At 44.1% G+C, this 16,506-nt stretch overlaps 2 protein-coding genes across 5 annotated transcripts in view; one reads left to right on the top strand and one right to left on the bottom strand.

Moving 5' to 3' along the window:
- Window positions 1-1,700, top strand: part of LOC109866732 (synaptotagmin-like protein 3) — a 28,480-nt gene extending 26,780 nt beyond the window's left edge. The window contains exon 16 of the mRNA XM_020455553.2: window positions 282-1,700. Within this exon, the coding sequence (XP_020311142.1) occupies window positions 282-373 (92 nt within the window). The 3' untranslated portion in view covers window positions 374-1,700. The remainder of the gene's footprint in view (window positions 1-281) is intronic.
- LOC109866731 (ezrin) overlaps window positions 802-16,506 on the bottom strand; it is a 54,543-nt gene continuing 38,838 nt past the window's right edge. For 3 of the 4 annotated variants that reach the window (XM_031800238.1, XM_020455552.2, XM_020455551.2), the window contains 7 exons: window positions 10,738-10,834; window positions 9,205-9,368; window positions 8,089-8,219; window positions 6,646-6,806; window positions 3,547-3,639; window positions 3,056-3,340; window positions 816-2,767 (listed from right to left, as the gene is read on the bottom strand). In XM_031800238.1, coding sequence (XP_031656098.1) covers window positions 2,603-2,767; window positions 3,056-3,340; window positions 3,547-3,639; window positions 6,646-6,806; window positions 8,089-8,219; window positions 9,205-9,368; window positions 10,738-10,834 — 1,096 coding nt within the window. In that variant the 3' untranslated portion in view covers window positions 816-2,602. Of the gene's footprint in view, window positions 2,768-3,055; window positions 3,341-3,546; window positions 3,640-6,645; window positions 6,807-8,088; window positions 8,220-9,204; window positions 9,369-10,737; window positions 10,835-16,506 lie in introns of all 4 variants that reach the window. The other variant, XM_031800237.1, reaches the window with a different exon arrangement.

Raw genomic sequence — 16,506 nt, 5'->3', positions numbered from 1 at the left:
AATTTTTTAAATCCATTTTAGAATAAGGCTGTAACGTAACAAAATGTGGAAAAAGTCAAGGGGTCTGAATACCTTTCAAATGTACTGTACCTCTTGCCTCTTTCTAAAAGCCCAGTGGATGAGGAAGCTAGAGGTCTCTCCCCTCTGACCTTCCCCAATGGGTTTTGAGAAGGTGAGAGAGGACGCGAAGAGTATGCAATTGAGATTCTCCCTGTTTGTGAGAAGCTAGGAAGGACTGATGTCACTGACCTTGCACTCTCTGTTAACCTTGTGTCTCCCAGGGTCATCATGGCAACTGGTGCTGCAGATGCCCAACATGTGGCATGACTTCAGTTTACCCATGCAAGCCAATGTCAACAGCAGGAGAACATGATGTCAACAGAAAAGCCCATCGCCCCATATGAAGTCTCAGTACATGAACGCTACCTTTAGCTCCATTTGCACTATCAAGCCTTTGCTCGGTGAAAGTCCCTCCAGCTAGATATTTACCTACCATTTGATGACTGGTGTATTAAAGGGATGTTCCACTCAAAATGTTAAAAATACAACCCAACATGTTTGTTATACTTTCCTTGGGACAACAACTGAGGTGTGGGACACCATGTTAGATTGTATTTTGAGTGGAATATGCCTTGTGCTTTTAACATGCTCACCTCATTTCTTTAATGAGTCATTGTGAGGTGACTGTATACAAGTGTTTTTCATTTATTCCTTCCCTTAGTTTCTTCTTGGTCCTTTCTATTTATGAGTTTCTGTCATAATAAAAAGGAACATTTGCCTCAAGACAGGACAAAAATCAGAAAGTGAAATCACAGTACGAAGCTGTAATCATAATCTTTATTGCCAATATGTTGAACACCTTGTTATAAAATCCAGTTTAAATAAAAGGACTGCGGCAGCACTGTGCATCATCATCGGTTACAAGGTCAGTAAAATCTAGTCTAGTACACATCCAGAGAAAGGAGAGTCAATGGCGAGATGGGACTGAAGCCTCTAGTGGGGTTACAACCACCAGCATGTGCTGAACTGGTTGAAATGTCATAACTTAATTTCAACTAGTTTCTGGTTGTAATGACATTGTTTCAACCAGTTTTGGGTGATGTCATAACATACTGACTAAAAACATGTCATCCTCACTTAAGAGTGACCTGATTGGGAACAAAGGGAATAAAGGATTAACGTAAATGTTTTTGTAGAAGCACAGTGCTCCTGGAGAATATGCATCTATGCCTCTTGAAATTCTGCTAGCTACTGTGAATTGCATGGCAAAAATCTAAAAGGTCCTATAGGATCTCCTTATCCTGATTTGATGACATGCAACAGAATATTTAATTAAAGGCCCAGTGCAGTCAAAAGTGATTTCCCTGTGTTTTAAATATATATTTCCACAGAGGTTGGAATAATACTGCGAAAATGATAATACCCTTTTAGTGTAAAAGCAGTTTGAAAAGACCATCTGAAATTTCAGCCTATTTTGGTGGGATGGAGCTTTGGCCTTTCCATGGTGACATCACCATGCAGTAAATTAGTTAATAGACCAATAAGAAAGAGTTCCAAACCAAAAGCTGGTTTTCGGTCTCCACTCAGACCACTCCCAGACAGTCCTAGCAAAATTGTTGCTTGAGAAATTGATCTTTGAAGCTATTTTTGACCATATTAATTTAAAACAGTCAATTGAGACCCAGAAATAATTTGAGATTAAAAAAAAAGGTCCATTTAAGAAAAAAACATAATATACAAATAAATCTCTTAAATTAATGATCTAAAAGAAAACCTTATGAAACAATTATTTTGGTCAATATAGAACCTTTGATACATATAAAATGTTCATGATCATTAGAATAGCAAAAATATACAAACCAAGATTAAATGATCCATATACCGTATAAATATTAAACTATTCATGATTTGCAAGCTACTGTATAACAATATTAAACATAAATGAAGTGTTCAAAATATAATGGAAAAACAGAACATAGTACACTTTTCTGAGAGTAAGAGGAAAAGTTTCATTATACTGTATTTTCCCCTTTCTGAGTGGTCCCTTTGAAAAACAACATATCGCCCTTTTTCAACATTCCACAGCATTTAAGAAACATCAAAAGCGAGGGTTTAGTCCCACTACTCATCATCACACCTTTGGTTAAAAACAATGGTGATTGATTTGATCGCATCAAATTACATACAATCAAAACACAAAGAAGATTTGTTATGCTAAAAGGAAAGAAGATTTGGCACTAGTAAGTTCTCTTACAAGACTTTGAAAAGCCCCCCCTGCCTGACAGTTTATTAAAGAAGTTAGGGAGCTAAGGAGTAACTACTGTAGTAAAATGCAGATGCAGATGTGTCACTCACTCTTTATACTGCTCTTGTAGGTGTGATGAATTCACTAATGTAAGTCGCTCTGGATAAGGACGTCTGCTAAATGACTAAAATGTCAAATGTTTGTGCACTCACGTGCATGTGTGTCTGTCTCTGTGTCTGCATGTGTGTGTGTGTGTGTGTCTGCGTGTGCGTGTAGCAATGGAGGGATTTAGTTCAGACACTATTCAGAAAGGGTATGTGGCTGTGAGGCCCTCGTGGCCTAGGGAAAAGGGCCCTCTTATAAGGCCTCAAACTCGTCGATTCTCTGCTTGGTGTTGCCTGATCGGATCTGCCGCAGGGTCTTGTACTTGTCCCGGCCGGCGCGCACATTCTCTGTGTGGAGCAGGTCGTTCTGGGTATGCTTAGTGTCGTCACGCGCCTGGGCCAGCTCCGAGCTCAGGGCCTACAATGAGGAATAAGTCAACAAGAAGTAAACAAGGGAGGAACAAACCAAGGAATACTTTAAGTCAACAAGAGGACAACAATTTAACTCAAGCTGTACTCAGAGTTAGAGGGGGAAGCTCACCCTGGGAATAGGGTGGGCCTAGGACAGCAGATACATATAGGTTGATGTGCTACTAGTAATACAAAACTCAAGACAATGATTTAATGAATGAATCAAATCGATCACTCAACCCATCAACCGATCCCTGCAAACTCACACAGCTCTTTGCGAACTCCTCTCTCTTACCATAAGCTGTTTCTGCACGCGCTCGTTCTTCTCGGCCTCAGTGAGACGCTCCTCCTCCAAGCGGTGGTCGTTGAAGCCCTCGTTCTGCAGGTCGGCGCTGTAGGTGCTGTTGTTCTCTTCACTGTCGTGGTCGTTCTGCTCCTCCGCCATAGTCATCACCTCGTGGTTGTCCACAAACATGGGCACCTCCACAAACATGGGGGGAGGGGGCGGCGGAGGGGGAGCCGTCATCACCATGTGCAGCTCCTCCTTGGTCTTCAGCAGGTCGTCCTGGGCCTCCTGAGCCTGCGGGAAGGGAGGGGGATGGTGGTCACAGAAGTTATTAATACAGAACACCCTAGGATGCCCCATATTACAATGCAACCTTCAATATTAAGTGACTGTGTGTGTTTGCACATCCAATTGTGCGTGCTTGTGGGTGCATACATAGGTGTGCATGCGTTTGTTCACGTGTGTGTGTGTGTGTGTGTGTGTGTGTGTGGGCGACTCACCCTGTGCTGCCATGTGTCGGCCTCTTCCTCCTTGCGTCTCTTGGCCTCCTCCAGCAGGGCGATCTTAGCCGTGTGCTCGGCCAGCTCCGCGGCCTGATAGAGAGAACAGAAGAGAGGAGAGGAGGGAGAGAGGAGAGGACTTAAACATCTGGGAGAGAGAAGGAGGACGGAGGAGGAGGGCTACAGGCCACAGACAGTCAGGGTACAGTAGACAAAGGACTACAGGTCTGTGGGAGGGGTTGGAGAGAAAGAGGGGTGTAGGGGAGTGGGGAGGAGGACTACAAGTTTTAGTAAGGGCTAGACATTTGGAGTAAAAGGTGAATATTAGGACAGAGATGGATGGACACTGTGTGGGGAATATATAAGTCACAATCCAGAAGAGAGAAACTGAGAGTACTGTGTTGCAGTAGCGCGAATAGGCCAGTCTGTCTCAACATGTGCTGGGGCTAATAATCTGGTGATGAGTTATAATGATTTCAGTGTGGCCACCATCGTTTAATGCGATTGACTAGGACCCACATTGGGCGACTCCAATGGCGACAGATAGTCTTACTAGGGACAGACAAGGAAAAAGACACTGCAGACAAAAGACTGAAATGTATATACATGTAAAAACATTAACATGTAGTGTATGTGCATTATCAGTTACACATACATCAGTACATACACACAACAAGTGGGTCACATGGGAGAGAGGTGTTGCTTTATTATTATTTTTTAAACCAGGTTTGCTGTTCACTTGCACTATATAAGATGGAAACTATTTGGAATTTCCAACACAATGTTTCTAATAAAAACAAGAAGTGAAGCGGTCAGTCTTTCCTCAACTCTTAGGAACTGCGAGAACTTGCTTTATTCAACAGCCACACCATTCATTAGTAGATTCAGCTGAGGTCTAGAACTTACGGAATGATTTGTCCGAAATACAGTGTTCTTAGTTTTAGAGACATTCAGGTCCGGTTTATTACTGGCCACCCATTCCAAAACATACTGTAACTAAAAAAAAAAGTAAAAACAACTGCTTGCTGATGTGTATATGGCTGAATCATCAGCATACATGGACACGCATGCTTTGTTTAATGCCAGTGGTAGGTCATTGGTAAAAACAGAAAAGAGTAGAGGGCCTAGAGAGCTGCCCTGTGGTACACCACACTTTACATGTTTGACATTAGAGAAGCTTCCATTAAAGAAAACCCTCTGAGTTATATTAGATAGATAGCTCTGAATCCACAAAATGTCAGAGGTTGAAAAATCACAAGTTCTCAACGCATAAGTTTTCAACAACAGGTTATGGTCAATAATATCAAACGCTGCACTGAATCTAACAGTACAGCTCCCACAATCTTATTATTATTACATTGTTTTCAACCAATGATCAGTCATTTGTGTCAAAGCAGTACACATTGGGTGCACCAGAGTGGAGAGACCTACAGTTACGGTGAAATATATTGGCACCCTTACACGATTCAGAATTTCTTCTCAAATAAGTTGAAAATGAAAAAGGTTTGGTGTTTACATGTGTATTGTTTGATTTACAACTGCACAGGACCAAGAAACACAAAACCGAAACTTACATTTAGATTCAAATGAATTTGGTTGAGGCAGGTAATTCTCGTTTCCTGTGTAATTTCTCACCCATGGTGAGAAGGTGCCTACAGGGTAAAAATAGCCATTCAACGAGTTTTGAAAAGAGAAAACAGAACATCACACTCCATTGTGAAGTGCAACGGTGGCAATGTATATTATATACATTAGAGTACAGTGCTCAGTGTAGGGTTCAGCACTTCAGGACCTGGGGTAGAGCTTGACATCCATAAAGGTTTGACATTAATTTTATTAGTCATTTATTAGAGAGTGACACGGTCTGTAATCTTGGATCTCCATTCTCTACATGGATCTTGATGGGAGTTGGACAGAGCAGGGTGGTCACAGGACAGCTCTGTCTGAATAGCCTCCAAGGAGTTGAGGGGGAATCGCTCCAGGATGAATTCCCCCTTTGCGCAGATCTAGGATCAGCTTCCACTCAACTCCTTTTAAAAACAGTCATTTTCAAACAGAGTTCCACGATGACATGGGGAGCAAGAAAATACCCTCCCCTGGGCTAGAAACTCATTGATTTTGAAAATCACTTTTTTTTAAAACTTTTAATCCTAATCTGTGATGTCACAGAAGCATTTTTTTGTACCTTATCTTTTTAACGTCAACTCATAGAAACGTGCTGTTTTGACATATGTAGACACTGGTCTGGTGCTGCAGATGATGAATATGCGGTTGAAAAGTGGCGGAATTGCCCTTTAACCATTAGTGGGGGAAATTGTACTGATCCAAGATCAGCGTCTAGGGGCAACTTCATCCTACTCCAGACGGCCTCTGTCTGCAATTCACCAAAACGATGTCTGTGACTGACTGGTTTTCACCAGAGCCAAACAAGCAAGGGTTCTGAGCATATCTGTTTATCATGACAAAGGGCTCTGTTATGGGGTTAATTCAGAGTGGCTGTTGCCTGATGAAGACCTGAGGGTGGAAACGTTGTCACCTGGGTGCATGAGCAGCAGTGTGCAGCGTTTTCCATGTTGTCCAACTTGCCCCTATAAAAACAGACTCAGTGTTCCACTGTCAATAGCCTAGTGAGAGCACACTGGTCTACAGGTTTACTGTCAGGCCTGTTATAGTGACCCTGTGGGTGGTCTGGTGCAGAGCAGGGTGGGCACTGTCTGGCATTATGGTATGCGGTCCAGTTATACGGTAGTGAAGGATATTATTACGGTGTCTTAAGGAGCAGTCTGGTTTTGTTCCCTCTTCAGTAGTGAACAGAGGTTATTTCAGCTCTACACAGTGAGGTGTAGTTCAGAGTTGTATATGTTAAAGAAACAGTGCCTAGGCTTTAGCCCAGTGGGCTAACAGGCTTGCGGCGTGCAGGAGAAGACCCGAGTTCAATATAGTGCAATATAGATACATATGTCTATTTCAGCATGTACAGTATAGTAGGGTTAAAGTTGGGTTTCAATTGGCTGTGACATGGTAGTGTTAAAGGACAGCGTAGCAAGGTTATAAGGGGGTTGTGACATGTTCGTAACATGTTTGTTTGATGGTTCTCACCAGCTGCTCCTGGTTGTGCATCTGGTCCTGGGCGTGGCGGGCCAGCTCCTCCTTGGCCAGCAGGGCGGCCTGACGCTCAGCCTCCAGGCGGGCTGCCTCGTCCTCCGCCATCCTCCTCTCCACCTCCAGCTGCATGGCACGTTGCATCTGCTCCTGAAGGTCTGGAGAGACAGAGAGGTGGCATACACGTGCGTTGTGAGATTTTATATTCCTGCAACGTGTTACGCTATCTGGGGCAAGAAAGAAGACCTGGAAAGCACCCAAACACATATGCTACTCATGCAGGTCAGACAAAGAGAGCCTCAAAGAGATAAGTGACACCGACAGGAATAGACAGATACACCTCTGAGACAGAGATATTTATAACCAAATATACATACAGTGTGAGGCACACAGATGCACACTACATAGCTACACTGAGAAACATACAGAACAAGACAAACACTACAACCACGTGTAGCAAACATGCTCTCTAGCATTACAAAGAGGGAATTGTAAACAGCTCCATGGATTACTAACTGACAGACCAGGGTTTTTTAAATCTTACCCTACAAGGGCCTAAGTACTGCTGTTTCTGTTCTACGTGATCATGAATTGCACCCACTCGGTGTCCCAGGTCTAACACAGTTCCTGATTAGAGGGGTGAATGGGGGGGGGAAAAAGCAGTTGTCCAGATTTGAATTTGAGGGTGATAGACTAATGACCAAGTGAAAACTCTGCCCTGCAGAAACCTCCAAATTACACCACATGTCCAGTACTGCAAACTGCTGTTAAAAAAAAGGACAAAGGACCGACCTCTGAAGCAGACCTTCAAAACGAAGTACGAAAGACTACAAACGTACGATTGCAAAACGCACTACTATCAAACCATCCGGCACTTACTGTAGTTACACGGCTGCTCTACTTCCATGGTATATTTGTAAAACCTTTCCACAGCTATATTCATGGAAATACTAATCCTGTGTGCCACGTAAATCCGAGAGACCGCACTATATGGTAAAGACAATGGCGATGAACACTGAATAGAGGGTTACAAACAAAGGTCGATGAGAAATGCCTTATCAGCCCGATTGCTGATATCTAACCCTGTAAAAACGGTACCGCCGGGCTATCTAAGGTCCACAGTGACAAAGTCACAAAAAGCACAAGGCCACCAGTTTATTACTTCTGAATTGAAACAACCACAGTAGTAAAAACTGTTGAAATGCAAATTGTCGTCAACTGAGAGCAATTTTCTAAAAAATCGTTACTATTTTAGGCTCTTTTTTATGCAGCATAAAAATTATGCACGCACACCAACACACATACACACACAACTTCTACAGGTACACACACTCCCTCCCCCGGTCTCTCTCTCTCATACCCACCTCTCCACATTCAATGTGCTCTGGGTGACCCTAGTGTCCTCCCAGTCAGACCCTCTTTATTTTTCCCCAGTCCTACCTTTCTCTGCCCTCTTGGTCTTCTCCTCGAACTGGTAGAGCCTCATCATCAGCTCCTGCTTCTCTCTCTCCATCTGCTCCTTCTCCTTCTCGATGGCCTCCCTCTTCTTCTTCTCGTTCTCCAGCTGGGCCCTGCAGATAAGGGAGGCCCAGTGTGAGACACAAAGAAGGGATGACGTGTTCTGGCTAATAAACTATTAAACTGGCCCCTCTCGGAGTGTGTGAGGGCACACACACTGATTTTAAGCACATTGAGTAGACACACACACACACACACACACACACACACGCATGCCCACACACAAAAGCAAGCAAACACATTTCGGGGGCACAGTGTAGCAGACAAACTGTCATTCTACACATACCCTTTGTAGTTTGTACTGTGATTTTAAATAAGGTGGTTCACTTTCATTATACAGTGCAGCCTGTATACCTCTAGTGTACACATGTACATTACATTGTAATGGATAACAATCTAGACCAAAAACACAATGAACACTCTCCAATAGATAATCCCCCTTTCCCTTGTATTGTGTGGGGTTGGCAGTGTAGGGAAAGTCCTACAGGCGATTGGTATGTGACAGACCTCGGCCATGTACAGCGTCATGAATGGCTGTTACATCATGTTGTTGGAACAGCTGTGCAGAGGCGATACTGTCCAGATAACACTAGCCAGCTCCCATAACATTGTCTCAACGTTGCTTCACTCACAGAATGAGGTCATGCTATTGAATCATCAGCGCTACGCTGGATTTTATCTACTTACGCTAGTGACCTAGCGCTGCTGTACTTCAAGTACCTGTGAGGCCTACAAAAGGTGCTGAGCATGTCTTGCTGTATTGAAGAGCATGCTAATAAGCTTTGGAGCTTTGGGAATTCTAGGATATGAATAACGGCATATATTTGCTACTCCGGACAACTCTTATAATAACATCTGCTAACCTTGCGTATGTGACCAATAAAATTTGATTTGATACAATAGATCTGTGAGTGAGTGGGAACCCTTTGTGGGTGATATTCTGAATCTGATTAGGTGTTTGGGTAGGGATGGAGCAAAAGCATGCACATCCAGTTGTTCCCCAGGGGTGTTGACCATCCCTATTCTAAACTCAAACACCTCTCCAACTGTTTCTGGTGTTTGTCCTCGCGGGCCTGGGCCTTCATCTGCTGCACCTCGATGGTGTCGGGCTTGCGGCGGCGCATGTACAGCTCGTGGTTGCCCATGCACAGCTGCAGGATGCGCTTGTTGATGCGCAGGCGAGGGGCGTAGAACACAAAGTCCTGAGAGAAGGAGAGCGAAAGAGAGAGAGGGAGGATGAGAGATTGAGAGTGGGCGAGAGAGACCATGAGACAGAGGACCATGAGACAGGGCAGAAATAAAAAGGTGGTGGGGAGATTTGTCAGAGAGAGAGAGAGGTGTGAAATAGGGCGATGTGGGGAAAAAGAGGAGGAGGGTGGAGCAAAGAACAACTCAGGTCAGACAAAACAGTTTTGCAGACAGCATGTCTTCTGCGCTAGTCGTACACTCTGCATGACAACGCGCACAGTGACCATTTGCTATGGATGGAAAGTGGAAACGGCAGCTGAAGGAAGCAGTAGGAATGACTTAACCTTTCAGTTGAAGGAGACACTGCTCATATGCGCTTATTAACCAGTTAGCATGACCACATACACATGCATGCTCACACACACAAATACTGGCTTGAGCAGAAGAGATGAGGTCTGTTGAGCGTAGAGGCTTGATGAACATTAGAAGAGCACTCAGGGTCTTTGTGCATGCGTGTGCGCACGTGTGTCCTTGCCGACTTTTGTGTGTCTGTGTTTCTCCCTATGTGTGCAAGCAGGGGCTGGAGCCAGGGTTCTGTTGACAATGGGAGATGGGATTGAGGATAGCCCCAAGGAGACAGAGCAGGAGAGGAGAGAGGATGCAAGCAGGCAGAGCTGGGAACATGGGAGGTGAGGTAGTCAGCACACACACACAAACTTTACCTACAGTAAATACAAAGTAAAACATCTCCCTGTACCTGTAGCATCTCCCTGTAGCATTGGACACAGGGCTCCATGACGCAGGATCACAATAACACTGTTTTGATGATCGATACTATTCACCAAATCACACACCACATTTAACATCACAATGAAAACAATCTGAAAGCATTAGCAAACAGCTGCAGCAGATGTCACGATGGACCAATATAAAACCCAGTTATCCTGTATAGCCAACTGCTATGGTCGTTTGTTTTTCATAACACCGATCATAGAAGTTGGCGAAACAGCACAAATAGACCTGGGACCAGGATAACTGGGTTTTATATTGGTCCATCGTGACTGCTGCAGCTGTTTGCTAATGCTTTCAGATTGTTTTCATTGTGATGTTAAATGTGGTGTGTGATTTGGTGAATAGTATCGATCATCAAAACAGTGTTATTGTGATCCTGCGTCATGGAGACCTGTGTCCGATGCTTGATTCACAGTTTGGGCTGACCCAAACTGTAATGTGTTGGCATGGATATTTTCTTTTCACATCGTCCTTTCCAGCAGCGTTCCAGAAACTATACTGGATGCGTAACCAGGCTAGCCAGGTACAGTTGGACTCTTAGCCTGGCATGGCCTTATTTGTGTGAATCTATAGCGTTTAGGCCTAACTCACCGGGGCCTTCTTGTCAATGGGCTTGATGATGAACTTCTTGTCGTTGAAGGAGATGTTTCTGATCTCACTCCAGGGGAAGCCAATCTTTGGGGTCAGTCTGATGGGAGAAATGAGGCAAACCAGTGTTCGTATTGTACATGTTTTTACATGGCTTAATAGTGGACATTACAGTTCATTTTCTGTAGATTTATTACCGATTATATCCCAAATCAAAATCCAGGATATTGGTAGCCAAATATTTGAATTGAAACCAACCAAAGCCAAATTATTTTAATGTTAGTGGAAACACTGGGGCCGTCTCAAATGGCACCACATTCCTCATAGGCTATGCAATATATAGGGAAAATATTGCCATTTGGGACACAGCATGGGATCTGTTGTAGGAAACAAGTTCAAATAGGATAGGATTCATTCCATGTAAATATCTGAGGCAGGACTGTGTGTACCACTGCATTGTACATGTTGGCCTCTGTATCAATATGGCTAGGTGTGAGGAATTTCGGGCGGGGCTCGTCCATTGTGTGCCGGAGAAAGAAACATTGGCTGGTTCTTTACTCGGTCCCGTGTGGCTGAGTTGGTAGAGAATGGTGCTTGCGATGCCAGAATTGTGGGTTCGATTCCCACGGGGGACCAGTATGAAAATGTATACCCTCACTACTTACTGTAAGTCACCCTGGATAATAGCATCTGATAAATATAAAATGCCCACACAGACCTGGGACCACAGAGGATGTTGTCTGAACCGTCTTACACACTGGAAACCCTGCTGCTGCCTGAATTGGTATTTCAATCAATTACAGACCCGTGCTGACATACACATGAGGAATCTACAAAGGAATGTAAAGGACTCTTATTTAGAGTCATCTCCAAATGAAGGGTTAGGTGCTGTATAAGGTAACATCTCCCAATGACTTATCCAGAGGTGTGTTTCATAGAAGAATTATGATTTTACCAGTAAAATTGCTACGGTCAAAGGCTCTAAGCACGTTCTAGAGATTTTACTTACAGGTGAAGTTGGAAGTTTACATACACTAAGGTTGGAGTCATTCAAACGAGTTTTTCAACCAATCAACACATTTGTTAACAAACTATTGTTTTGGCAAGTCGGTTAGGACATCTACTTTGTGCATGACACAAGTAATTCTTCCAACAATTGTTGAGACAGATCATTTCATAATTCACTGTATCACAATTCCAGTGGGTCAGAAGTTTACACTAAGTTGACTGTGCCTTTAATCTGCTTGAAAAATTCCCGAAAATTATGTCATGACTTTAGAAGCTTCTGATAGGCTGATTGACATAATTTCAGTCAATTGGAGGTGTACCTGTGGATGTATTTCAAAGCCTACCTTCAAACTCAGTGCCTCTTTCCTTGACATCATGGGAAAATCAAAAGAAATCAGCCAAGATCTCAGAAAAAGAATTGTAGACCTCCACAAGTCTGGTTCATCCTTGGGAGCAATTTCCAAACGCCTGAAGGTACGACGTTAATCTGTACAAACAATAGTGGCAAGTATAAACACTGTGGGACCATGCAGCCGTCATACAGCTCAGGAAGGAGACGTGTTCTGTCTCTGTCTCCTACTTTGGTGCAAAAAGTGCAAATCAATCCCAGAACAACAGCAAAGGGCCTTGTGAAGATGCTGGAGGAAACAGCTACAAAAGTATTTATATCCACAGAAAAACTAGTCCTACATCGACATAACCTGAAAGGCCGCTCAGCAAGGAAGAAGCCACTGCTCCAAAACCGCAATAAAAAAGCCAGACTACAGTTTGCAACTGCACATGGGGACAAAGATCGTACTTTTTGGAGAAATGTCCTCTGGTCTGATGGAACAAAAATAGAACTGTTTGGCCATAATGACCATCGTTAAGTTTGGAGGAAAAAGGGGGAGGCTTGCAAGCCGAAGAACACCATCCCGACCGTGAAGCACAGGGTGGCAGCATCATGTTGTGGGTGTGCTTTGCTGCAGGAAGGACTGGTGCACTTCACAAAATAGATCAGGAATGAAAATGTGGATATATTGAAGCAACATCTCAAGACGTCAGGAAGTTAAAGCTTGGTCGCAAATGGGTCTTCTAAATGGACATTGACCCCGAGCATACTTACAAAGTTGTGGCAAAATGACTTAAGGACAACAAAGTCAAGGTATTGGAGTGGCCATCACAAAGCCCTGACCTCAATCCTGTAGAACATTTGTGGGCAGAACTGAAAAGGCGTGTGATCAAGGAGGCAGACAAACCTGACTCAGTTACACCAGCTCTGTCAGGAGGAATGGGCCAAAATTCACCCAACAAATTCTGGGAAGCTTGTGGAAGGCTACCCAAAACGTTTGACCCAAGTTTAAATTGTTTAAGACAATGCTACCAAATACTAATTGAGTGCATGTAATCTTCTGACCCACTGGGAATGTGATGAAAGAAATAAAAGCTTAAATAAATCACTATTATTCTGACATTTCACATTCTTAAAATGAAGTGGTGATCCTAACTGACTAAAGACAGGGAATTTTTACTAGGATAAAATGTCAGGAATTGTGAAAAACTGAGTTTAAATGTATTTGGCTAAGGTGTATGTAAACTTCCGACTGCAACTGTACATGGTGTGTTCTGGGTTATGTAGAATCTCATAGAGATGTCAACATGTATTTGGATGGATTTATTCAGCAATCAGTGACAATATACACATCAAACGCCCTCCTTTCTGGTATAGGGTCAAAATGGAACCCTGTCCGGAAAGCTAGCTATATGTCTTATACTGAATGAGGGTGTGTGTGTTTGCTTGACAAATGGTCTAAGGAGTAAAACATTGGCATGATGGCCATATCTGACATAAAAAGGAGCAATGGTGTGCTAGTGTATGCGTCTCAGCAGGGTCCACGGAGTCTACACTATGCACTCTGTGTCTCAGAGGCCTTGGCAGTAGTAGTGCTATGTATTGTCTGTAGCCTGCCGCCTTCATTGAGGGGCATGTACTCTAGGTCAGCCTGGCATTCTTAAGTCCCGCACAGCTTGAAAAACCAGTAGGTGTCACCATGGTTACAGCAGAGTGCACTGCAGCAGAGAGGCATGTCTGTTGCCGAGCCCCAGAGTGCACAAACACAAACACACCCACATATTCAAGGACATTCGGAGCCTTACAACAGACACATAGCCCTCTGTTGGTGTCTCTCTCTCGTCCCATTTTCTACTTGATTCACCAGATTTACAGGTATCAGACTACACTCAGGTAAAATAAGAGTGTTAGATTCACTTTAAATCCATTCTATGGAACAATTGTAGTCGTTAATAAACATTCAAACATCTATCCATTTGTGCTGTGTGTGGATTCAGAGCTAAGCATTTGGACACAAACCACAATAATATGGGTAGAGAGTAAGACTGCGGGAAATCCCAAAAGACACACTCAAGTTAGAGTTAAAGCACTACCAAATGTTGGCCAGACAGAGTCCTCTGGGGGCTGCTGAGTCGATACATTTTCTCATTAACCGCCCAAGGAGCCGTATTCACACTGCTTTGAATAGACTTTTGGCATGGAGAGTTCAAACAGTGCATGGAGCTCTAAGGGAGCAGCGACCGTTGTCAACAACACAACCCAGCAATAGGTTAGTGCACTGCACTCAAAACACTACTTTGGCACGTCTGCTAGACATTGGTTCAAATAGTATTTCATTATCTATTTTGCTGTGCTTAATTGAGTTTGTCTGGCCCGATGGAGCCAATGGAGTAGTCCCAAAAGTGTCAACTGCAAACCCAGCCAATCTTGAAAGGAAACAACTATTTGGTCTGATGTCACTGTAAAGTCCATGGAGAACAAGAGCACCTCCTCCCAGCTGCCCACTGCACTAAGGCTAGGTAACACGGTCACCACCGATAATTCCATGATAATCGAAAACTTCAACAAGCATTTCTCAACGTCTGGCCATGCCTTCCTCCTGGCTACTCCAACCTCGGCCAACAGCTCCACCCCCCGCAGCTACTCGCCCAAACCTCCCCAGCTTCTCCTTTACCCAAATCCAGATAGCAGATGTTCTGAAAGAGCTGCAAAACCTGGACCCGTCCAAATCAGCTGGGCTTGACAATCTGGACCCTCTATTTCTGAAACTATCCGCCGCCATTGTCGCAACCCCTATTACCAGCCTGCTCAACCTCTCTTTCATATCGTCTGAGATCCCCAAGGACTGGAAAGCTGCCGCGGTCATCCCCCTCTTCAAAGGGGGAGACACCCTGGACCCAAACTGTTACAGACCTATATCCATCCTGCCCTGCCTATCTAAGATCTTCGAAAGCAAAGTCAACAAACAGATCACTGACCATCTCGAATCCCACCGTACCTTCTCCGCTGTGCAATCTGGTTTCCGAGCCGGTCACGGGTGCACCTCAGCCACACTCAAGGTACTAAACGATATCATAACCGCCATCGATAAAAGACAGTACTGTGCAGCCATCTTCATCGACCTGGCCAAGGCTTTCGACTGTCAATCAACATATTCTTATCGGCAGACTCAGTAGCCTCGGTTTTTCGAATGACTGCCTTGCCTGGTTCTCCAACTACTTTGCAGACAGAGTTCAGTGTGTCAAATTGGAGGGCATGTTGTCCGGTCCTCTGGCAGTCTCTATGGGGGTGCCACAGGGTTCAATTCTCGGGCCGACTCTTTTCTCTGTATATATCAATGATGTTGCTCTTGCTGCGGGGCAATTCCCTGATCCACCTCTACGCAGACGACACCATTCTGTATACTTCTGGCCCTTCCTTGGACACTGTGCTATCTAACCTCCAAACGTGCTTCAATGCCATACAACACTCCTTCCGTGGCCTCCAACTGCTCTTAAACGCTAGTAAAACCAAATGCATGCTTTTCAACCGTTCGCTGCCTGCACCCGCACGCCCGACTAGCATCACCACCCTGGATGGTTCCGACCTAGAATATGTGAACATCTATAAGTACCTAGGTGCCTGGCTAGACTGTAAACTCTCCTTCCAGACTCATATCAAACATCTCCAATCCAAAATCAAATCTAGAATCGGCTTTCTATTTCGCAACAAAGCCTCCTTCACTCACGCCGCCAAACTTACCCTAATAAAACTGATATCTACAAAATGGCTTCCAATACTCTACTCAACAAACTGGATGCAGTTTATCACAGTGCCATCCGCTTTGTTACTAGGGCACATTATACCACCCACCACTGAGACCTGTATGCTCTAGTCGGCTGGCCCTCACTACATATTCGTCGCCAGACCCACTGGCTCCAGGTCATCTACAAGTCCATGCTAGGTAAAGCTCCGCCTTATCTCAGTTCACTGGTCACGATGGCAACACCCACCCGTAGCACGCGCTCCAGCAGGTGTATCTCACTGATCATCCCTAAAGCCAACACCTCATTTGGCCGCCTTTCCTTCCAGTTCTCTGCTGCCCGTGACTGGAACGAATCGCAAAAATTGCTGAAGTTGGAGACTTTTATCTCCCTCACCAACTTTAAACATCTGCTAACTGAGCAGCTAACCGATCGCTGCAGCTGTACATAGTCCATCGGTAAATAGCCCACCCAATTTACCTACCTCATCCCCATACGTTTTTTATTTATTTACTTTTCTGCTCTTTGCACACCAGTATCTCTACCTGCACATGACCATTTGATTATTTATCACTCGTGTTAATCTGCTAAATTGTAATCATGCCTTTTGCACACAATGTATATACTCATTTTTTTTAAATGTATATATTTTGTTCTACTGTGTTATTGACTTGTTTATTGTTTACTCCA

The sequence above is a fragment of the Oncorhynchus kisutch genome, linkage group LG21, assembly GCF_002021735.2.
Source record: "Oncorhynchus kisutch isolate 150728-3 linkage group LG21, Okis_V2, whole genome shotgun sequence".
In the NCBI taxonomy this organism is placed as follows: Eukaryota; Metazoa; Chordata; class Actinopteri; order Salmoniformes; family Salmonidae; genus Oncorhynchus; species Oncorhynchus kisutch.
The sequence above is the reverse complement of the archived record's forward strand: the minus strand, read 5'-3'. Positions and strand labels throughout refer to the sequence as shown.